This window comes from Schistocerca gregaria, chromosome 1 (assembly GCF_023897955.1).
Source record: "Schistocerca gregaria isolate iqSchGreg1 chromosome 1, iqSchGreg1.2, whole genome shotgun sequence".
In the NCBI taxonomy this organism is placed as follows: domain Eukaryota; kingdom Metazoa; phylum Arthropoda; class Insecta; order Orthoptera; family Acrididae; genus Schistocerca; species Schistocerca gregaria.
The window spans coordinates 467,629,712-467,654,178 of NC_064920.1; the positions used below are offsets into that span (position 1 = coordinate 467,629,712).

Sequence of the window (24,467 nt, forward strand, 5' to 3'; positions counted from 1 at the left end):
AAGTTGAACGTCAAGGACCTTGGCCCCTACCGAGTTATGAAAGTTGAAACAAATGGCATGTATGGCCTGTTACAAGAAGGTGATAAACCACAAGGTCCTGGGACTACAACATCAGTGAAACTGATGCAACCTCGGCTTGTCATCTAGTCATCATCAGAGCTGGGTGATTGTTAGAATGGTAGAATATGGAATTTGGATGGGGGATAACAGGTCTTCCTACCAACAACGCAAATGATGCACCAGAGAAGATGAATAGTACAAGTAGTTTTTGTGTGATGGAGAAATTATTTTCACAGGTAACATAGGAGCTACTCCGTACTGCTCCTTTAGTTCTTTGTTTTGTTATTGTTAGAGTTTGTAACTGCGTGTGAGTAACAAATGGCTTATGTAAAAGCCGGACCTGGTTTTTTTTTCTGACAGTTGTGACAAAAAATATAAAGAAGAAAAGAAAATAAAAATCATTTAATCTGCAGGGACAGTGCATTACTGTTTACAAATCTGAGTATTAGGTGTCACGAACATATGAGCCACCTGCATGTTAAAATGAGCCTATATGCTGTAACATCTCTTATGTCACAGATCACTTTTAATACTAAATATAAATTTTAGAGATACAGAAAAAAGGAGTTCCATGAAGGACCCATACCAGTTTCAACTCTGTTTTTATGACTGCCAGTAAATGTGTTGTATTAATGACCATTAACAACAGACTATACGGAGAAACAATTACTCAAATACTGTCACATGATGACAATTTAGGCACAGAGGGCAGTGTACCTTTTCAATGTATGTAGTGCAGAGGATGAAAAATTTAGCAGTTGGAACAAAAAAATCTCCGAATAAAGGAAAGGCTGGAAGTTATTTTGTCTATCTGCAAGATTCAAAAATACTTTTTAATTTGGTTACAGGTGATCTGCGACAGTGAAAGATGAAAAGATATAAGATTGTGTGCGAGTTTGATCTGACCTGGTAAAAGACCACTGAATAAAACATCAATCTCATACATACTTCTGTAACTCATCAAGTATATCATATTAAGCACATTTCACTTGGCACACTGGACATCATAACAGTGCTAAAATTAAGATTTATTGTGAAACAACCAGTGGGAATCTGCTTGGCTGATAACCTAATTTAGAAGCAGTTTCAATTAAATAAAATCTTAACCGTGTTGAACAACAGCCATGCTTCTGGAGCTATATTTTTATCGTTCCTCTGTTGTACACTGAGTCTCACTTTGAACATGGAGACAATTAAAAAATCTGGTAAACATGTGCAACAATTTCTTACCTACTTGACAGGGCAGTGAAGTATGAATTCATAACAAAGACATTGTTCTTTGAAAACTGAAAACACTAATGGGTTAACGTGCATGCCATGGGTATAATGAGTGTTATCATAGAGGAATGTGTACCAGAAATTTAAAAATATTAGCAAACATTGCTTACTCTTTTGTACAGTCCTCCTCCTTTTTCTTCATTTCCTCATACTTTGGCTGTAAATTAGCTAATTCTTCTTGCCTGTGACTGATAGTGACTTTCAGCTTCGCTAACTCATTTTCTGCTCGCTCCTAAAATATTTAGCATTTTGAGAGGTTTCAATAGAATTATACATTGATGATACTATGTACGAAAAACTTGAGCATTTCTCTCACCTTTGATGTATTGTCACCCATAACTTCATCAGAAAGATCCTTAATTGTCAGTTCCAACTTCGTTTTCTCTTTCAGAAGTTGCTGCTGATCTGCACTTAACGTGTCCCTTTCTTCCTTTAGCGTCTGCACAATTTTCTTCGCTTCCTTTAAATTTCTTACTGCTGTCCTGATTTTCTCCTGCGCAACTTTCTGCTCAGCACTAAATTTTTTTTGCTCTTCCCCAGACATTTTACGCTGCTTTTCCATCTGTAAAATGGACATTAATAGGTATTAGTTACACTACTGTTCACACAATGGTGGACCAAATATAAACTGGATTTTTTATAAGTTTAACCTTCAGAACAATTCACACATACAAACTTATTTTTCTATGCAGCCTCCTGAATAGGTAACACATTTTTCCCAGCAGATATCTACATCTACATCCATACTTCGCAAGCCACCTGACGGTGTGTGAGGGAGGGTACCCTGAGTACCTCTATCGGTTCTCCCTTCTATTCCAGTCTCGTATTATTCGTGGAAAGAAGGATTGTCGGTATGCTTCTGTGTTGGCTGTAATCTCTCTGATTTTATCCTCATGGTCTCTTTGCGAGATATACGTAGGAGGGAGCAATATACTGCTTGACTCTTTGGAGAAGGTATGTTCTAGAAACTTTAACAAAAGCCTGTACCGAGCTACTGAACGTCTCTCCTGCAGAGTCTTCCACTGGAGTTTATCCATCATCTCCGTAACGCTTTCGCGATTACTAAATGATCCTGTAACGGAGCGCGCTGCTCTCTGTTGGATTTTCTCTATCTCTTCTATCAACACTATCTGGTACGAATCCCTCACTACTGAGCAGTATTCAAGCAGTGGGTGAACAAGTGTACTGTAACCTACTTCCTCTGTTTTCGGATTGCATTTCCTTAGGATTCTTCCAATGAATCTCAGTCTGGAATCTGCTTTACCGACGATCAACTTTATATGATCATTCCATTTTAAATCACTCCTAATGCATGCTCCCAGATAATTTATGGAATTAACTGCTTCCAGTTGCTGACCTGCTATTTTGCAGCTAAATGATTAGGGATCTATCTATGTATTTGCATCACATTACACTTGTCTACATTAAGATTCAATTGCCATTCCCTGCACCATGCGTCAATTCGCTGCAGATCCTCCTGCATTTCAGTACAATTTTCCATCGTTACAACCTCTCGATACACCACAGCATCATCTGCAAAAAACCTCAGTGAACTTCCGATGTCATCAAGAACGTCATTTATGTATATTGTGAATAGCAACGGTCCTATGACACTCCCCTGCGGCACACCTGAAATCACTCTTACTTCAGAAGACTTCTCTCAATTGAGAATGACATGCTGTGTTCTGTTATCTAGGAACTCCTCAGTCCAATCACACAATTGGTCTGATAGTCCATATGCTCTTACTTTGTTCATTACACGACTGTGGGGAACTCTATCGAACACCTTGCGGAAGTCAAGAAACACGGCATCTACCTGTGAACCCGGGTCTATGGCACTCTGAGTCTTGTGGACGAATAGCGCTAGCTGGGTTTCACACAACCGTCTTTTTCGAAACCCATGCTGATTCCTACAGAGTAGATTTTTAGTCTCCAGAAAAGTCATTATACTCGAACATAATACGTGTACCAAATTCTACAACTGATCGACATTAGAGATATAGGTCTATAGTTCTGCACATCTGTTCGACGTCCCTTCTTGAAAACTGGGATGAACTGTGACCTTTTCCAATCCTTTGGAATGCTGCACTCTTCTAGAGACCTACAGAACACCGCTGCAAGAAGCGGGCCAAGTTCATTTGCGTACTCTGTGTAAAATCGAACTAGTATCTCATCAGGTCCAGCGGCCTTTCCTCTTTTGAGCGATTTTAATTGTTTCTCTATCCCTCTGTCGTCTATTTCGATATTTTCCATTTTGTCATCTGTGTGACAATCTAGAGAAGGAACTACAGTGCAGTCTGCCTCTGTGAAACAGCTTTGGAAAAAGACCTTTAGTATTTCGGCCTTTAGTCTGTCATCCTCTGTTTCAGTACCATTTTGGTCACAGAGTGTCTGGACATTTTGTTTTGATCCACCTACCGCTTTGACATAAGGACTTTCTGCCAAGTCAGTACATAGAACTTCACTTTCGAATTCATTGAACGCCTCTCGCATAGCCCTCCTCACACTACATTTCACTTCCCGTAATTTTTGTTTGTCTGCGAGGCTTTGGCTACGTTTATGTTTGCTGTGAAGTTCCCTTTGCTTCTGCAGCAGTAGTTGTACCACGGTGGCTCTTTTCCATCTCTTATGATCTTGCTTGGCACATACTCATCTAACGCATATTGTACGATGGTTCTGAACTTTGTCCACTGATCCTCAACACTATCTGTACTTGAGACAAAACTTTTGTGTTGAGCCGTCAGGTACTCTGTGATCTGCATTTTGTCACTTTTGCTAAACAGAAAAGTCTTCCTACCTTTTTTAATATTTCTATTTACGGCTGAAATCAATGCTGCAGTAACCGCTTTATGATCACTGATTCCCTGTTCTGCGTTAACTGTTTTAAATAGTTCGGGTCTGTTTGTCAGCAGGTCTAATATGTTATCGCCACGAGTCGGTTCTCTGATTAACTGCTCACGGTAGTTTTCAGATAAATCACTTTAAAAAAATTTCACTGGATTCTTTGTCCCCTGCCACCCGTTATAAACATTTCAGTCTCCCAGTCTATATCCGGCAAATTAAAATCTCCACCCAGAACTATAACATGGTGGGGAAATCTACTCGAAATATTTTCCAAATTATCCTTCAGGCACTCAGCCAGAACAGCTGCCGAGCCAGGGGGCCTATAGAAACATCCAATTACCATGACTGAGCCTGCTTTAACCGTGACCTTCACCCAAAATATTTCACATTTCGGATCTCCATCAATTTCCTTCGATACTATTGCACTTCTTATCGCTATAAACACGCCTCCCCCTTCACTGTCCAGCCTGTCTCTGCGGTATACATTCCAATCTTAGTTCAGGATTCTTCTTGATCCCCATTTCATAAAATGGACATGGCTGTGACACAAGCCACTGCACGAACACTTAAGACAGCAGCACTGTAGTCAAATCTGTGTCCTTCGACTGCTTCTCTTTGTGGGCCAAACAAATGAAAACACAGGGTGATAAGTCTGATCCAGAGCAATTACTGAATTTTTTGTTGAGTTCAGGCAGCTGTGAGGGTTTGACTGTTGTCACAAAGCACAATCACATCCTAGACTGGAAATTCATGCCTTTCTTGATTATATGCAAATTCTGCAATAGTATGCAGCATTCATAGTACGATATTTGTGGAGAAAATCAACAAGAATTCCCTTAACCAAAGCTGTTGAAAGAAGCTTCCCCAAGGACAGATGGTTTCTGGCTTTGACAGGTGCAGATTCATGCTTGTTGTGCCATCCCATGGTGGTTTTTTTAATTCTGGGCTGTAATGGAGCACCTATGTTTCATTACAGATCACTATCAGGTGCAAAAACTGTTCCCCTTCAGCCTGATAGTGTGTCAGAAACAATTTGCACACCTCAAGATGATGACATCAACGCTCTGTTATTTGAAAATGAGATACACACCTTAGGGACACTTTCTGAAATCCAAGGCTGTCAGTACTGATCGCCTATGCGAACCTCGTCTTCAATAAGCTAGTTAAGAATACCGATATTCCCCTTGGTCATTCTGGTCCTTGGACAACAACGATGAGCTGAATCCTCAACTATTTCTTGTCCTTGTAAAAACTGTTTATACCACATGTACACTTGAGTCTTTCTCAGGGTCTTTTTAAAATTTTGGGATAGTTTTAAGTCCTCTACTATGAGAAACTTGATTGTAATGTGTTGCACGAACTATAATTCGGACTAGAGAAATGTTATCATAATGTTCTATCTGTGGAGAAAAAGGAGGATAATCACTGGAAACAGAAGTAACAATGAGCAAAGATTTCACCTCTTTCTCGTTAGGTGCATAAAACAAAAATTCCAGTATGTATCAAATTCACCTTCTTAATTTGGGTTATTTGTGACATAAGTTAGAGCAATTCTTGTATTTCTCTTAGTATTTATCACTTAACTGTAAACAAATAAATGTTTTGTATTGTGACCCTCTCAATTTGATGTCACTTAAGCACACTTTTCTCTCAATGTCACTGCTTATAAACTAAAACAATTCCTCAACTGGTATCAAAAGGCATGAAATATCATCTTTTCATCCCAATGACACTTCTTTTTCTACGGTTTCCATAATTTTCTTAAGCACTGTTCTCAAAATATAATTTTTTCTGCCACAAGAAACTTCACATGAAAGTCGTTATTTACAGTAAACTAAATACATGTTCAAAACTATATAGTGAAAGCCCCACCCCCTTTCCACTTTACTTCAAAAAATGGTGTAGACTATGGGAAAAATGTTAACAATGGGATATTACTTTTTAAGCATATGTTTTATAAAATGTAAGACATTTTATTAATTGTATTAGACTTTAATTTTAAACCACTGGTCAGGACAACGAACTGCCAACAAGAAGTTTATATATTACCTTAAATCATAAAACTTACTACAGTGTATGCTAAAAATGTTTTTTAACAAAAATATTTGAAATGTGGGATATCAGCTGGAAATGGGTGATACTGAATGATTATATAATATGATAGAAGGAAGCAAAGAATTGTGTTTGATTAGTGTTATCATGATGTTACATGTATGTAGGTATGTAGCAGCATAATGAAACGTAATCCTGTATGACTTGATATAACAATTGGAATGGGTAGTCTAATTTTATAGGTCACAACCGAATTTTATAAATACCAACCGAACCAGTATCTCAGTAATCACTAGGTATTCTGAAAGCCTCACTTGTATATGAAAATCATAATTCGAAGAAGGCGAATGATTTCATACACATCAACTACTCTTGTTGAAAACTGTCGTTTCCTTTATGTCACAATTTCAAGCAATTCAACCGTCTCCAAATATTCTCTGAGGTCAAAATGTCATCTTTTCAAAAAATGAATTATATAATCTTTCTTACTTGCTGAAGTTGGTGCCTTATTGTGAACAATGGAATTATATGGAGCATTATCCATAACATTCACTGATGGCCTTATCAGATTAGTAGAAAGTAGGGGCTGAAAAATGTTGCATCTTTCTTTGGTGAAATTCGCATCTATTTTTTGTGTATTTTGCATTTTTTTAAATGATTAGAAGCACAATTTCAAACATTGTCATATTACATGGGTGAAAATAAGTAAAGCCTTAGTTCTTTAAAACTGTCTGTTGAAAAAGTGTCAACTGGGAACTTTTTGGCTGTAATGTTTGCTTTTGTAAAAACTTCAACAGTTTTTCTTCCGCAAAATTCCTTCCCCCATCCTCCTCCATCTGCCTGTATTTAAGTTATCAACAAATGATTGTTCTGTTGAAAAGCAGCAGCATTTTCCCACCACTGAACTGAATGCGGCTTTGATCTAAGATGTCCTTGACATTACTTGTCCTTTCCCACCCAATTCAATGATCATGAAATCCATAAGATATTAATTTCCACCTTTTGTGGGCATTCATACTGTGTGACCCACACTTGACAACGCTAAAGGTGGAATTGAAAAGGCATATTGCATAGAAGTAGAACTGAAAGTAGCTCAGAGAAAGAATTTCAACAGAGTTGGAAAACATGACAGATTTCGTTTTCAGTCACTATAGTACAGAGTGCGGACACTATACAGTGGTAGACAGCCATGACCGTGAACAAGCTAGCAGCAGCCTACACCCATGTTTTTCAAAAGCAGAACTGACACTTTGTACACTGATTGCTGATACCTTCTGGTCTTGTGAGGGTCATAATTGAAATTTATGATGGATCAGGATTAGCCACTTCACTCAGTTCAAAACAGGAAAAGAAAGCAATGAGCCAAGTACAGCACAAGTTATTTGGAAACGGCTAACATGTATTTGCTTGTTGAGACTACCAGAGTATTGTTAACAAGGTAGTTCAAGCCCAAACTCTAGTGGGGTTACATGCAACCACAGTTCAAAATATCCACTACCTAATCTTTCACGTTACAAGTGTCCACATTAAACTAAATTTTGAACTTTACTTAAGAAGTGTACATAATCCTTTGTTATAAAGTTCTAGGTCACAAGGCTGAAACCGATGTTATATTACATGGTGTATATCTCAACACTATGCCGTCTGGTGACACCACAGCAGTGTCATGCACAAAATAGCGGTCAACGGCCGTCAACACTACAGAGGTGTCGTGCGCGAAATAGCGGTCAACGGCCGACAACACCACAGTGGTGCCGTGAGCATAGTATCGCTTAGCAGTCAATGACACCACGGTGGTGTTGTGTGTATAGTATCGCTCCGTGGTCGACGACACCACAATGGTGTTGTGAGCATAGTATTGCGCAGTGAATGGCGTTAGCACTTCAGTATCTTTTGCATTCTGTTGGTGTTCTGTTTAGGTAACAATAAGTTGCACACATCAACAAGGTTTTTGTTTTTATAAGTACCTGTGCCCTTTCATCAAGGCAGACGAAAGAAACGATACAATTAATTACGATGAATGCGTGGATGTCTTGTCCGGAGTTCCAGACGACTTGGCCAACTGGGAAGAAGACATCAGATATAAAAAAATTTAAAGTGAAGCAGAATCGTTGGAAGATAGTGAAATACGACCAGGAAGAATTCGGCGAACGCTACAGTTGCCAACTGATTTGGATGAATCAGATGAAGACGACAGTTCACAGTGGTCGATTTACACTTTGATTTACCGACAACCAATAACAAATTTGAAGGATCTCAGAGTCCAAAGATACATAGAGCATCGAGGATATCGTATAATTATATATTGGGAACGATCTATTTGAATATATTAGCAACAAAATCAACAAGTACTATAGTCAAAATTGCAATAGAAGGAAACTGGATAGCAAAAAAGCCGAATTTGTTGACGTTACGGGGCCCAAACTTAGAAAATGGTTCGGGCTTGCTATCCTTATGGGAATTATTTAAAAAAAGGCAAGGATTGATGATTATTTGTCAACGACTTCATTGACAGACACACCAATACTTCGCAAAACGATGTCCTGCAATCAATTCAGACAAATATTATCATTTTTACATTTTTCTGGCAACAAAAAAATGGATAATGCCAACAGACTTTTCAAAGTGCAATTTGTAATTGATTATTTTTCCAAAAAGTTTAAAGAAACTTTTAATCTAACTCAAAACATCTCAACTGATGAAGGAATTATACTGTGATGTGGGTGGTTAAATTTTAAGTTTACAATCCGCCGGAAATTATGAAATACGGCTTACTCATTCGGATGCTGTGTGAGTCGAGTACAGGACATATTTCCTCATTCAAGATTTATTCTGGCGCTGGACAGCCTTAAGCAAAAACAGTGAGGAAACTACTGACACCTTCTTATGGAAAGTGACATCACCTCTACATGGATAATTATTATAACAATGTAGAACTTGCAGAGAAGTTACTTGGAAAGAAAATTAAAGTTTGTGGAACAATACAGAAAAGTATAGAATTTCTGGAAAAATTAAAGCACGCAAAAGTCAATGTGCTTGAAGCTTTTCATCAACGGAAAGGTGAAGTACTCGCACAGGTATGGAGAGCTGCAAAAACTAAAATGATACAAATGATCTCTACAATACATAATGACACTTTGACTGACACTCAAAGAAAATGTAGAAAAACCAATTACAGAATTAAAAAGCCTGAAAGTGTATTAGATTACAACAAATACATGAAAGGAGTGGATCAGGCGGAAAAATATTGGAGTTATTACCCTATATACAGAAAAACTGTAAAATGGTCAAAAAAGGTTTGCATGTACCTCTTTAACTGCGCATTATTTAATGCATTTTGTACATGTCAATATTTCAATACAGAACACAAGAGTCTCCGATTTCACGATTTTTTATTGAAAGTGTCTGATTCGTGGATAAAAGCCCATGTACCTGCTTCTGAGCAAAAGTTGGAGGTTGCCACTACATCATGTACGTCTCATCATCATGCGGTTGACAGACTTCTCAGTCACATAAAGCAACACCAACTAATACTTATTTCCAAAATGAATAAACGAAAATAAAGAAACTGCCATGTATGTTCCAAAAACAAAAAAAGAACAATAACAAACCTAATGTGCAAGTCTTGTGAAGTTGCGTTACATCTTGGAGACTGTTTTGCTGTATTTCATATGAAAGAGTAATACTAAGTACCAAAGACAACAAATATATGAAACAAACAAATTTTGTATTTATTTACGTATGTATATCTTTGAAATTTCATGAAAGTAGGGGAACAGGGTTGTGATCTTATGAGAACTAATGATGAGATTAGTGAAATTTAACAATTTATGATCTCCCCATAATATCAAGAATGGCCAGCGACAACAAGCCAAGTAATCTGAATTAGTGCTGCGGCACCAAGCGAATAAATTTGTACACGACGTGCGGACGGCAAAGTGTTAAAGAGACCATTCAACCACCCACAATTTGCATGGCACCAGAGCATCGAGAACACTGATACATCGTTGCCTTCGAGCACTTTTTAAATTTCCAAACAGGTTATTATGTATATTATTTTTCCAAATGGGGCTTCGCCACAACATATACAATACCACTAACTGAAAATTGGTTACTTCTCGATATTTACATGCAGAACATAAGCTACTTCAAACTGTCTCTGTGAAAACAGTTCACCTGCATACAATTCACTAAGAAAAAGCATTTATTAGGAAATTTTTGAGAACATCTCTCTCTGGAGTACAGTGTTTTATTTATTATATAAAACTGTTAATATTCAGTCACAACCACACAAAACTTTTTTTTAAAATTACATGTCGACTATGCCTTTGGTTCTCAGGACCAGGAATCTTTGTAAAATAAATGAATCGGCATTTGTCCCAGTGTGGGTGAAAGGTCTGTTTTAGACCACCTTCAAACCTGCACCAGGATGTAGATGGTGGCTGTGAACTGGGCAGGCACTACACCTCCACAAAATCTAATTGCTCAGTTCACACCACCATCTACACCGTAGTATGGGTCTGAAGATGGTCTATAACAGTCCAGTAATAAGTAGTCTCGAACCACTTCTGCAAAAGTACACTGTTCATCTCTTGATATTAATCATATACCTTTTTTGAATGAAAATATTACAGGCAGTTCATCACAAAACTGCCCAACGTAACTGAATGTAAATAACAATTCATTCTCCTTTTCCAACAGACACTACCACTGTTCCTCAGGTGTTCCAGCTCTATGTAATAAATGACTGGCATTAAACTATGTTTTATTTAGATGCACTATACTTTCGAATGTCACATCCATGATCCTGCACAGGAATCTGCATCACCATGAAACAACATCTCTCTTTTCATTAATATTTTATGCATGTTGAACACTGAATGGCTGAAGCCTATTTCTTTGCTGTACACACTGAGAATTTCCTGTCTTAAAAAATCATATTTCTGAAGCAACATAAGCAATTTAGATAGTTTTGGATGTTCTTTTTTCTTATAGTAGCTGTTAAGAAAAAGGGTGGATTAACAAGTAACTCCTCCAGTGTCACAAGAAATTTAATAGCGAAAATATAACCGCCGAAATAGTACAGATCATAGCTTGAGCTGTCCTCTGCAATATCTTTCAGCATAGTCACTACTCATTTGTACACATTTGCATCATCACTGAACCCAGGGATCAAATCTAGTTTGGAAAAGTTCACGGTTTTGATTCTCGAGACGATTTTAAAACTGTTTTAACCTCAATCATGAAGAAAATGCTGTGTGGCATTGGCAAGAAAGTTTGGTAATAGAGCAGCAGACATTACCGTGCAGTGGCCAGCTGATGACATCTGTTGCAGGTACCAATCAAGAATGTCTCGATGAAGTGATTCGAAGAGACAGATGCATTAAGAGTTCACAATCAAAAGTAAAATCTATGTAACCATACTTACGAAACTTGGGAAGGCAATAATCCATGCCACTGAAAGCAATTTTCACCACCTACCACCTACCACTCAAAAATGGGTAGGTAAGTAGTACCTCATGTACCCTACAGCCCTCATTTCACCCCGTCTGACTTCTAAAGGTTTTAACCTATGAAAGACAACCGATGTGCTTAAATGTAGTAGTAAAATTCTTACATCGTAAATAGTTGTGGACTGAATGACTTGGATGAGGTTAAATATGCTTTAAAATCATGGATCACAAGGAAAATCCTGAAATTTTCCAAACTGGTTTTGATGCCTGGGTCTGACGATGGCACATATGTGTATAAATGCATGGTGACTATACTGAATGATAGTGTATAGAGAACAATTCAGGTTATGATCAGTAATCATTCTGCTAAAAGTTTGTTATTAAATTTTTTGCCAAAGGAGACATTACTTTTTGATTCATTCCCATATACGATGACAAATAGCATCTTTCTGGAAATTAAAAGTAATCACTAAATATGCATACATAACTATCTACTGTTTCAGAAGCCGAAGGATTCCTTATTCACAGAATTCCTGTGGGTGTGACACTAAGCCACTCCTTCACTGTGTCCTTCAGTTTGTCGTCTGAGATGAAGTGCTTCCCTATGAGATGTTTTTTTCTTTTTCTTTTTTTTTTAAATTTTTTAGGACCAAACACATGGAAATTACAGGGTGACATGTCTAGGCTATAGGGCAGATGCTGAAGCTGCTCCCACTTGAACTTGGCCACTACACTATATGTGTGTGTGACTTTGCAGGCATGTGAACGCGTGTTATCGTCAAGTAGAAACACTCTCGGCATAAGCAGCCCAGGCTATCTGCTCTTGGTGGACTTGTGTAAGCTACGGAGTGTCTCTCAGCATACGTCACTGCTGATGCTTTTTCTGTGCTAGAGGAATTCAATGAGTATCAGACCTTGGAAGCTGAAACAGATGTTGAGCATCACCATGCCCCTGAGAGCACAGCTCTGAATTTTTTATGGGGAGGTGACAACACAGCCTTCCACAGCATGCTGTCCCGCTTTGTCTTTGGCTTGAAATGATGGCACCACATCTCATCATCAGCTATGATACTCTGAGAGAAAGCACAGTCTTCATGGTACCAGGACAGGTGTTGCAGTGCTAGCCCCATATGCAGTTCCTTTTGCACTTCGCTGAGCTTCTTCTGAACCCATGGCACATCCAACTTCTTGCAACTCAACCTGCTGTGCACTGTCCACACTGTTCCAAAAATGGCCCCAACATCACTGCCAATATTCACATTGTGACACGCAAATCACTTCTCACCATGTCGTTCATCTTATTGATGAGTTTGGGCTGATTACCATGTTTGTCTGGCTAGGGCTCTGGTCATCCACTCAAACATTCCCTACCTTCTGAAAAACAATCACTCCCCTTTCTCAAGACACGAAGTCTCCCCCATATACGACCACCATCCTTTAATGAATATCGGTCGATTTAATCCCCGTCTGCAATCAGAAAACTAACTAACGCAATGGTATCCTCACATGCACTGCCAAGTCAAGCAGACACAACACACAACTGCCTGCTTTTCCTCTGTATCATGTGTCGATGTCTACACACAATCATGCTTAGCACTACATTCCCATCCCTAGATGTCTCACTGTGATGTCCCACAGTGGCATATGCAAATTTCAACTAGATTGGTTGTTGTGACATTTTGTACCTTTTCATCTGAACACTCATTACACATTTAATGGTTATATTCCTATCAGAATTTTGCACAAGTGCTCCAGTTCTTTGCTATGAAATATTTTTTCTGGCTGCTGCTCTGCGAGTGGTTACTCACAAACAGATGTTAACATATCCCATTACAATAAGTGTTATCAACAATGCTCCACAGAACATATCAGTAATGACTCTGCCCCTAGACTTGAGTGTCATAAATTGTAAATATCGCCCGATATAAGATTTTAGAGTCAGCGTCTCAGAATTTTATAGTATGGATCTACATGATGCATAGCACCTTTCCTTCAACATCTGCCACTGGATTGTGTTGAGGGCTTTCTAAGGGAGCTCTTGGACTTGTTACACAAATCTGTGACAAAGCAGACAATTCTTCTTTGAATCTGCATTATTCCTTCCAATAATCCCACTTATTAAGGGTACAGACCAATGATCAACACAACTTTTCTTCTCATATATGTTATTTATCTTAATACAGATTATCTCATATTATGACACTCTGTTCATCTCATTAGAGACTATAGTTCTTAACACTTAAAAATATTTTCCCACCATCCACATCAGACAATACCTCAGTCACAATTAAAAATATTTTGCCACCATCCACATCAGACAATACCTCAGGCACAAAAGTTATTTTTATTTCCTGCTCACATGAAAATGGTGTACAGGAAGGACAACCATCAGCAAGCCTTCATTTTAATTTCTTTGATTTACCCAACACAGTCACTTTACAAGATGGATGTAGTAGGAAGATGAATGTTGTCCAACTCTTCTTGGGTTATATGAACTCGGAATTTGAATAATAAACTTCACAGTGATGCACAAAACCTCTCTTGTAACATCTGCTACTGGTGTTTCATAGTTGTCTACGTGATGTTCTTGTGTTCACCAAATGAACGCAATATAAAATACACTGCTCTTCTTTGGATTTCATCTCCTCTATTAATCCTGCCTGGTGAAGGTCCCAGACGGATGATCAGTATCCAAGAATGAGACAAACATAAGTTTTGTGAGGTACTTCTTTTGTAGATTATGTTTCTTAGGGTTCGTCCAATAATCTCAGTCAGGCATCTGCATTTCCTACAGCTAGTTTTATGCCACTGGTTCACTTTACGTCATTCCAGATGCACATTCCTGGATATTGTATGGTTGGTTATATCTCCAGAAGATGATCAGCACAATCATATAACTGAACAATGACAGGTCTGTCTGCCTATTCATGTACAATATGTTACATGTATTTATGATGAAGAAGTCAACTATTTGTTACTGAATCAAGCACCTATTCTCCCGAGATTGCCTTGCAATTTGCTACATCTTCATGCTGCTCCAACTTTTCTATTTACAGCAGTGTCAACCATGAACAGCCGTTCGGGCACCTGATATGTCTGTGCTATTTGAGTATAGTGCATGCTTGGTCTATTTAAGGAGGACATTAAAATTTCCCTCTCCACCACATAGAAGATTAAGAAATATCAATGTAAAATCAACTGCATTTAAACCTTCAACCTGGTTCCAAATTAGATGACTGCAGTCAGCCATGTAACCAATGCTACAAATTGTGAGCTTTGTGAGTGTAAATTCAGCCCCCCTCCCCAAATGATCCCACAGGGGGCCTCTAAACCCTGGGGAAACGCATCATCGGTTGGAACATGAACAAAAATTGCAGCCTGCTACAACAGATGTGTTTGACAGTTGTCTTTAACTCCTCATCCAGTTCTCCAAGGCTTGATAGCTACCACCACCTGACCATGACCAACACAACATCTAGCTGCATGTGGACTTTATGAAATTTCCCTCATAGTCTCGTAATCTTATAGTATGTCAGAAAGAACTAATTAGGCACGTGAAAGAATCCAAAGAACAAGTAGCATATACTAATGTAAGTAAACTAAATGCTTTGCAGAAACCACTACGTGTGGCTGCTTACTGTGAATGTCGATGCAATGTTGAGTTAATTTTTCAGTGGTTACTGATTTGTTTAATCCAGGTGACACACTGGCACTTACGGCAACATGAACCTACTTTACAAAATTCTTACACACGAGACTAGTTCTCATAAACATACAAAATAACAAGGAGATATAGAACAAAGCACTAATTTAAAAAGCAGAAGGAGCAACTGGAGTTTAATGTCCTGTCACCAATAAGGACATTATAGACTTAGTAAATGCTTGGACCAAAGAAAAATAAGGAAGGAAACTGGCCATTCCCTTTTCAGCAGAACAATCCCACCATTTCCACTAAGCAATTTAAGAAAACCACATAAAATCTAAACCTGCATGGCTGGAGTAGGATTTAACACTTCCAGAATGAGAGTACAAGGTTTTAACCAAAAACTGCCAACTTAATTGTTATCAAAAACTAATGATTTGCACAAACCAAGTACTGGCAAAGCTAAACATTAATGGATTTCTAAAATTTGTTTCAAGTGTATTACCTTCTTGTACAAACTAGCCGGATGAAACAATAAATATCTCCTGCACTCAAACATACAGGTATTAAATTATGATAAACTTTTGTCGATAAAGTTAAATACTGTAAATAATAACCCACATTATCCAGTTTTTCACGGTTCTCTTTCAACTCCCGGTCATGAATAGTGTATTCAAGAGATCTTCTCATTTTATCCCACTTTTGATACTCTTTTAGTTCTTCTTTCTCCTCTTCCAAAGTTTTTAGCCGTTCTTCAATTGTTCTCAGAAATTCCTCAATTTTGTCCAGCTTGCCTTCAGTTTCTGTAAGAAGAAAATGTGAGCGTGCACCATCCTTACAGGATTAACAATAAAATGGATATTTCTGGAGGGGAGAGGAAGGGGGGGGGGGGGGGGAGAGAGAGAGAGAGAGAGAGAGAGAGAGAGAGAGAGAGAGAGAGAGAGAGAAACACATCAGTACATGTAAAAGTCAAAAGATACCTCAAATGATGATAAACATCTAACTACACTGAACATAATTTTGTATACGATGGAAACTATTGTGTTTAGCCAATTATAAGACGAGTTGAATGTAAGATAAAACTATGGAAAATCCAGGATGGAATGAAACAATATTTTGAGAAGGGAAGTTGCTACTTACCACATAGCGGAGATGCTGAGTCGCAGATAGGCACAACAAAAAGTGTAGTTTCAGTTGCCTGAGATCACAGTCAAGCATGTGTGTGTGTGTGTGTGTGTGTGTGTGTGTGTCCGCTGTATGTTGAGTAGCAGCTTTCCTTCTCATAACACTGAATATAAGATACCAATTTAAAGAGGCACATTGAGAAAATTTTACTTATAACATGCAGTGCAACAATAATTGAAATTTTTGGATGGAGCAATATACCAAATAAAGGTAACTACTCATTTACAGCAGATCAACGAATGGGAAACAGGAACATATTAATGAAAAACAGCATTCACACTAGTTGTTGAACACTAGATCTTTTTCTAGCAATATTACACTACTCTCTCTCTCTCTCTCTCTCTCTCTCTCTCTCTCTCTCACACACACACACACACACACACACACACACACCCGTGGTGAAGCCAAGAAATATCCTGCGTAGTTTTACTGATATAAAGTATCTGCCTAAAACAGCTAACATTATACCAATTCTAAACAAAGAGAAATAAAATAAATTTAAAAAATGGTTTACATAAATTTTTATCTTTATTTCACTATTTTAGCAACAACAACAATCTACATAAATACACTTGATGCCACTGTAGCTGCACTATAGAGGGTACCTTGTACCACTACTGGTCATTTCCTTTCCTGTTCCACTTGCGAACACAGCAAGAGAAAAGCGACTGTCTGCATGCCCCATCATGAACCTATTTTTTTTTACCTTATCTTCATGATCCCACACAAAAAATACGTTGGTAGCAGTAGAATCATTCTGCAGTCAACTTCAAATGCTTGTTTCCAAAAAGAATGTCACCTTCTCTTCAAGGACTCCCATTTGAGTTTATTAAACATCTCTGATACTCGAGTGTAGCTCGAACTTACTAGTAACAAATCTAGCATCATATCTCTGAATTGTTTCAATGTCTTCCTTTAATCTGAACTGGTGGGTATCCCAAACACTTGCACAATACTTAAGAATGTACGCGGTCTCTTTTACAGATGACCCACAATTTCCTACAATTCTCCCAATAAACCAACATCGACCATTCACCTTCCCTACTGCAGTCCTTACATGATCACTCCATTTCATATCACTTTACAACTTTATGTCTAGATATTTAATTGATATGACTATGGCAAGTACCACATTACTAATGCTGTATTCAAACAATGCATGATAGTATTCATACTCATCTGCATTAACTTACATTTTTCTACATTTAGTGCAATCTGCTTCTCACCACACCAAATGCAAATTAGAAGTCAGCCTATATCCTCCTACAGTAATTAGCCTAGACTGGTGAAGAACCAGGAGACTAGCAAGTCACATATTTAGGTTTTATGTTTGTTTTTATAGTTGAATTCTTAAATTCTTGGCATATTTTTGTGTGGCTGCATAGTTTAATTATTAAATTCGCTGAATATTTTTATATTAAAGAGCTATAGCATTGTATTTTAGTAAGACAGTGTGTACATTAGTTCTATCTGTAGTGCGGTTGTCATTTGTTCGTTCTTTCTGGACGCTCAGTAACCACTGATCACAGCTCAGTTAGCTCTCAGCCTTCATTGGTAAAACGCCAGGAGACTAGCAAGTCACATATTTACCTTTTATTGTTTGTTTTCAAAATTTAGTTCTTAAGTTACTGGAATGAATAGAGTATGTGCATGCAGTGTGCACACACAGGAGGCCGGAGTTTGTGATAACTGAGGATGCTGATGGCCACAGTCAGCCGTCTGCAGGTCTGCGGCAGTGAAGAAGGCTAATGCCTCAAGGTGTGGCGGCAGAAGAGAAACTGGTGCAATACATGGAACACTTCAGGTATCACTGGTTTTGCCCACAGGCTCTGCTGTCGAGGCAGCTCCCAGTGTACTTGATACAAGAGATCCATGCTCACTGCAGTGAGTGTGGTGGGTTGTTATGCAGTCAAGTCACTAGAGGTGGAGATTCAATGTGAAGATTGGTCATCTGGAGCCACTCACTCACTCTGTGAGTGGAAAGAGGGTAACTCCTTCGACAGGGTCTGAGTAGGCACACATGGGGGGTGTTTACTAATTGTCGGGAGGTACAATATTAGCATGTTATGGAGCCTTTTAGGGAAAAAGTGCCCAGGTATGGAAAGACTCCCAGTGTGCACTCGGTGCCAGGAGGTCTCATTTCAGAAGCGAGGAGGTCCTGCCTGCAGCTATTGAGGGTGCAGGGTGCAATAGTCTGCAAGTTGTTGCTTATATGGGTACCAATAAAGCCTGTCACTTGAATTCTGCAGACATCCACAGTTCCTACAGGTGGCAGGCGAAAGTGGTGAAGATTGCTGGCTTCGTTTGTGGGGGGCAAGAAGAGTTCACAATTTACAGCATTGCACTCAGAGTTGATCGAGGTCCTTTGGTTGAAATCCTCCACTTGGCTCCAAACCAGAGGCTTCATCGATTCTGCGATAGTCATTGCTGCAGATATCTGTGCCTGTGCTATGAGGTTGAGAGCTTTGGACTCCTCTTCCTTCTGACAGATCACTAGTGGACTACACTAAGGAAGCAGCTACTTGGAGAGCAGAATACATTGTTTTTAAGGCTCAGCAGTAGTTTGAGGCTCTCTGATGAACACTTGCCAGTTGATACGCAGAGGAAAGTCAGACTGCGTATGAAGTAGACACATTTCGGCTGTCAAAATTTTAAAAGTAAATTTTCAAAGTATTTGTATCAAAATTCCTGAATTTACTTCCCTCCAGGAAGTCTGTTGTGCTCAAATTATTCTTGGAACAGAGAACTGGCTGAAAAACCCAAATGTATAGTACCTTTCGCATCTATATTGACATGAGAATGTGATACTATTACTTCATCTCCTGCTTCCAAACATGTTGTCTGACTGCCGCTCTCTCACTAGCTGTGCAGAAAGAGCAGCCAACATACCCCCTTTCTATCATACCTCATGATGAGCACCGACAACACTGGTGCACAGAACACGAAGTATATCATGAACTCCTATTTAGACTTTTACCATCTCCTGCAGAAAGGTATACTATTTTTGAATATTTGTTCATCTTTAGAGTCAACCGAATTCCAACTACAAATAGATTCAGGTCAACTGCGGTTTAAACATGGTAATGTTCACAAAAAGCCACAGTACGCAGCATACATGACCATGATCGGCAGCATGATGAAAATTGCTGCTCTCAGCCAAGATGGTGTGTCGCTTTTCCCACTCTAACCCTTCCAAATACCTCAAAATAAATTTGCACATGCAGCCCATTGCTGAGGTCTCATATGTAGCTCTAAGACTGCCCTATATTAATCTATAACACAACGTGACAACACTGACCTCAGTAACAATAGTTTAATCTACATATTTAAGATGACCCTGTATTTTTTGTACCCCAAATTTGGGAGAAAACCTTATCTTATAACTGGGTAAATACGGTATTAACTTCTGGTTCCAATATTTTTATTTCTGGAAAACGTAAACAAAGAGAAGTTTATGTGATTTGTAGAAATCATGAACTAAAGGTTATAAGTTTCTGTACATTCTAAGAATATATACCTTTCAAAATGGCCTTTGACTCTTCCCTCCTTTCATCATACACTCTTGTGCCAGCCACTTCTCGTAGTAACTTCAACCTATGTGAATCTGGTGCAGTAGCCATTTGATTAATCTAGAAATAAAATTGCAATAAATTATATATTATTTTGTCAAAATAATGTATTTGAATAAAGTCATATTTCAGAACCACCAAGAGCTGCTGATAACATAATTCTTCATTAACTACAGGTTTCAATCATCTGAGCATCTTCAGGTATAATAAAAAATTTTACTGTACAGTTGGCATGGCAATGTGATATCAAATAACAGTCATCCTGTGACAACGGTAAATCAATAATGCCGAGGATTGTGAAAGGATCACTGTTTTAATTAATCCATCTCAACTGCATAATTCTTTATTTTTAGTTCCACACTCGGATTTGGTACCTTATTCCATTTTCAAGTGGACTTACATACGGTGAAAGCATATATCAGCAACAATTCAAATATAAGAGTACAAGACCAGTAAAAGCTTTTGTCAGGTGCACAGTTTTTCATTTTCTGTAACAACTGTATTGACAATGCTCACACTTATGATACATTATGAAATGACCTGTACTAGATATTCTATTGTATTTACAGTTCATGCACTAGAATACAGTTTGACACTTTAATTTTTAATGTGCTTCATTAATTACATTTAAACTGTTACGGACACAGTACTGATACTGAAACTAGTTGTGGAGTTCAAAATAAATATATGATGAAAATGAGTTAGTTTTTTTTACGACACAAAGCTTCTGCCAATAAATTAGTCTGCTGGAAGAATGCGGAGCACATTGTATGGAGGGGATACTATAGCTCCAATCTGAGCTCCGGAATTTGTAAGTGTCACCATGGTGACGGTGCTGCACTGCCACTCCTATGACTCAAGGTTGCACATGGTGGCTCTCAGTGGCTGTCCTGTGTCCATCATTTGTTGTGGATCGTGATTTACTAATACAGATTGTGTTAACAGTGCAATGTAAAGTGTCATATTGTTAATGTCAAACATATATGATACGGCCTCTTCCTCAGACCACAGGAAAGTAGGCAGCGGCATTACCTCAAAGAGCCAGTCCTGTGAGCTCGAATATAATGTACAAGGGTGGTTTGAAAATTTCTCGGAATCACCACAAGAGGTCAGTGCTAGCGTGACTTGTTCACATGATATTCATAAGACTGTTGTCTGTAAACATGTGCCACGTCAGTGCTCTTGGAACAGAGCTGTGGTGATGACGTGGCTCTGTTGTTGTTCCTGCACAGTGATTTGAGAAGATGGAAAAAAAAAAAAAAAAAAAAAATGAGATTTGAACAGTGATTAACTACTTCGTAAAGAAAGGTATGAAAGCAATGGACATTCATGCCGATTTCCAGAATACACGGGGGGACTAGGCTCCATCATATTCAACTGTTGCCAAGTGAATAAATGAATTTAAATTTGGTTGGGAGAGCTTATATGATGATCCATGCAGTGGTCAGCCAAGATGTGTCACTATTTCAGAAATCATTGCAAAAGTGCACAAAATGGTCATGGAGGATCACTGATCGAAAGTGAGTGAAATTGCACACGCTTGCCAGATGTCACCTGAAAGTGTTTGTCACATTTTAACTGAAGAATTAGAAATGAAAAAATTATTTACAAGATGGGTGCCGCGACCCTTGATGCTGGATTGAAAACACATGAGAATGGACATATCGGAACAATGTTTGCCCCGTTTTAGGAGAAATGAAGAAGATTTTCCGTGCCACTTTGCGATTGCAGATGAAAGTTGGGTGCACTACTATATCCCAGGGACAAAACAACAGTCAAAGCAGTGGAAAAATGCTGACTCTCAACCACCAAAGAAGGCAAAGATAATTCCTTCGGTGGGAGAGGCCATGGCATCAGTGTTCTGGAATGCAAAGGGGATTTTGTTTGTAGGTTATCTCCCCACTGGGGAAACAAACGTAAAAAAAAAAAAAACTGGAGAAGACTATGCTAACCTCCTGGACAAACTGCAATGAAAGATACACGAAAAAAGGCCAGCTTTAGCAAGGAAGAAAGTCATCTTCCAGCAAGTTCAAAGTGTGCCCACAAACATGTGCCATCACCTTGGCAAAATTACTCAAACTAAGGTATGATTTGTTGCCAGATCCGCCTTATTCATCTGATATGGTTCCATCAGGCTTCCACCTCTTTCCAAAACTGAAAATGTTTCTTGGTGGTCAACGATGCACTTCAAATAACAAACTGACAGCCGGAGTTGACAACTATAGAACTTTTCATACCACCCTCATACAACACTATTCTGAGGAAGAAAGGGATAACAGCGAGCCCCTGAGTTGTTGCAGCACTGAGAATTGGAACAAGCTCTGTGTAGAAAATGAAGAGATGACAACCTCTGCGTAGAAAATGAAGAGGGAAAGTGTGCTGCAGAGCTATCAGAGCAAACTGCTGCTTTTCTGAGCCCGGTAAAAACCAGAGTGTGTGCTGCCAAAATGATGGAACTTCATAATTTTCAAGAGAGCACCATATGACTATTACACATACAAAAAATACATCACCTGGAAGAAGCTGCTTTGGCTGGACAAAACATGGATAAATGCTGGTCATTAAAGGCTGACTGTGTGGGCTGCACTGTGCGAGGAACAACGAATCATATTTAATAATGCACCATATCATTTTGTTTGATTAAACAAAGCCCGTACATGCAGCAGCAGAAAGAGTGTCATTGTGGACTGGCTAGACAAGAACAGCATCTATCTGATAAGCAAATGTAAAGGGCAAAATTGTTAGAACTCGTGAAACAGCATACATCATGTATTATCATTTAAGACATTGACAAAATGCAGAAGACAATCATCATAAAGTGTTGGTTCTTCCAACATACCACTGGTATTTCAATGCAACAGAATTCATGCGGGCTCAGGTGACACCATAAGTTAGACAGAAATAAAAGTTTTAAGTTTAAGGATGTCACATTTTTAGTGCATGAGGCATTGGGCAGTATTACTCCCACAAAATGGAACATTATTGTCAAAAGTACATGGTACATCTTGGAAGATGCAGGGCAATGAAAAGATTACGGCACAAAGAGTCTCTGAAGACTGTGGAGTCTACTCTCCTCCTTAACATGTAGGTAAGAAAAGCACCTACACATTAAAATATGTATCAAAATACTGGAACATCATAATCTTAGTTTTGTTTTAAAAATATGTTTCCAAACCTTTTCTTTTTTATTATGAAGAGAGTGTTTCAATCACTCGAAGCTGTCGACATGTTTTGACGCTTTACTACTACGAAACAGAAGTGGCTCTACTATTTTCTGGTGTGATATTTGTACTTGGACAACTGACACACTGTGACATTATTTCACTGGCCTGTCTATAGTTCCTACTGCATTTAGAGAGATTTATTTTCTACAATATTGTACAATAACTTTTATAATGACATATAAACAACTTATTAGTGTATAACACTCTTTTTCCCATCTTTGCTTGCTTACCTTTCCCTGCTTTACAATGTAATAAGGATTAGAACGTGAGAAACCAGCAGATTCTAGCAAATTCATCACATCACTTCTTGGTACTATTTTTTTATTCAAGAAGTACTGGTCCTTTTTAGCTCCAATCACCCGACGTAAATAAACCTCCTCTTTATCTATCTGCAAGACAAATAAAACACTGCATCAATATACAGAATGGTGCTGCGCTATAAATAAAAAATTCATAATACTAGAGAAAGAAGCAAGTGAAAAGCAAGCAAATGCTACGTGTAAGTCACTGAAATTAGTTTGTTGTTGCAAGTTCTCTGTGACAACACTAGGATGACACGCTGGAAGTTAACAGCCCGAGTTTGTGAAGCTATTATTCCATGTATAAACAAAACTTCTGAATCTGTGCCAAATAAGCAACTGCATTTAAATCATTATATAGTCCTTGGAAAATGATTTTGACTTACTGAAGGGACCCCACTATCTTTACGCTACTACCATTAGCTTATACGACAGTTGTAATAATCTATATCGGACATGAGAAACCTTTTGTTACCCGCAGGTCTAATCTGCATACTTACTTAAGCTAGTGGGCTACCTCGTCACAGGACATGCATAAAGGCAAAACTATAGCATCTGCGACATTAATGTTTATGGATTATTGCACCTATATGAATGGGCCATGTTTCTCAATATGCCACACCAACAAATTATGCCTCAAAACGTGTTTCAGGAGTATATTCATTTTATGTTTACCCAGAAAACAGTAAAATTGATACCACTGAGAGGAAAACGAAAAACTGTTAAATACTGCGACATTGTATAAATCTGACACTGCAGACATTATTAATTAATCAAAAAGCTAAACAGAAGTGACTTGCTAGCAGTGTCCCTATCAAGTGAAAATTGAAAAACTATTTAACAGCATTCATACTTTTTAA

The 24,467-nt window shown here is 38.4% G+C and overlaps 1 protein-coding gene across 1 annotated transcript in view; it reads right to left on the reverse strand.

Annotated features, from left to right (window-relative positions):
• LOC126352916 (structural maintenance of chromosomes protein 3) overlaps positions 1-24,467 on the reverse strand; it is a 172,834-nt gene that overhangs the window by 100,024 nt on the left and 48,343 nt on the right. Inside the window, exons 5-9 of the mRNA XM_050002723.1 lie at positions 23,539-23,697; positions 20,033-20,144; positions 15,952-16,133; positions 1,655-1,900; positions 1,449-1,570 (exon numbers count right to left, since the gene is read on the reverse strand). Of these exons, the coding sequence (XP_049858680.1) occupies positions 1,449-1,570; positions 1,655-1,900; positions 15,952-16,133; positions 20,033-20,144; positions 23,539-23,697 (821 nt within the window). The remainder of the gene's footprint in view (positions 1-1,448; positions 1,571-1,654; positions 1,901-15,951; positions 16,134-20,032; positions 20,145-23,538; positions 23,698-24,467) is intronic.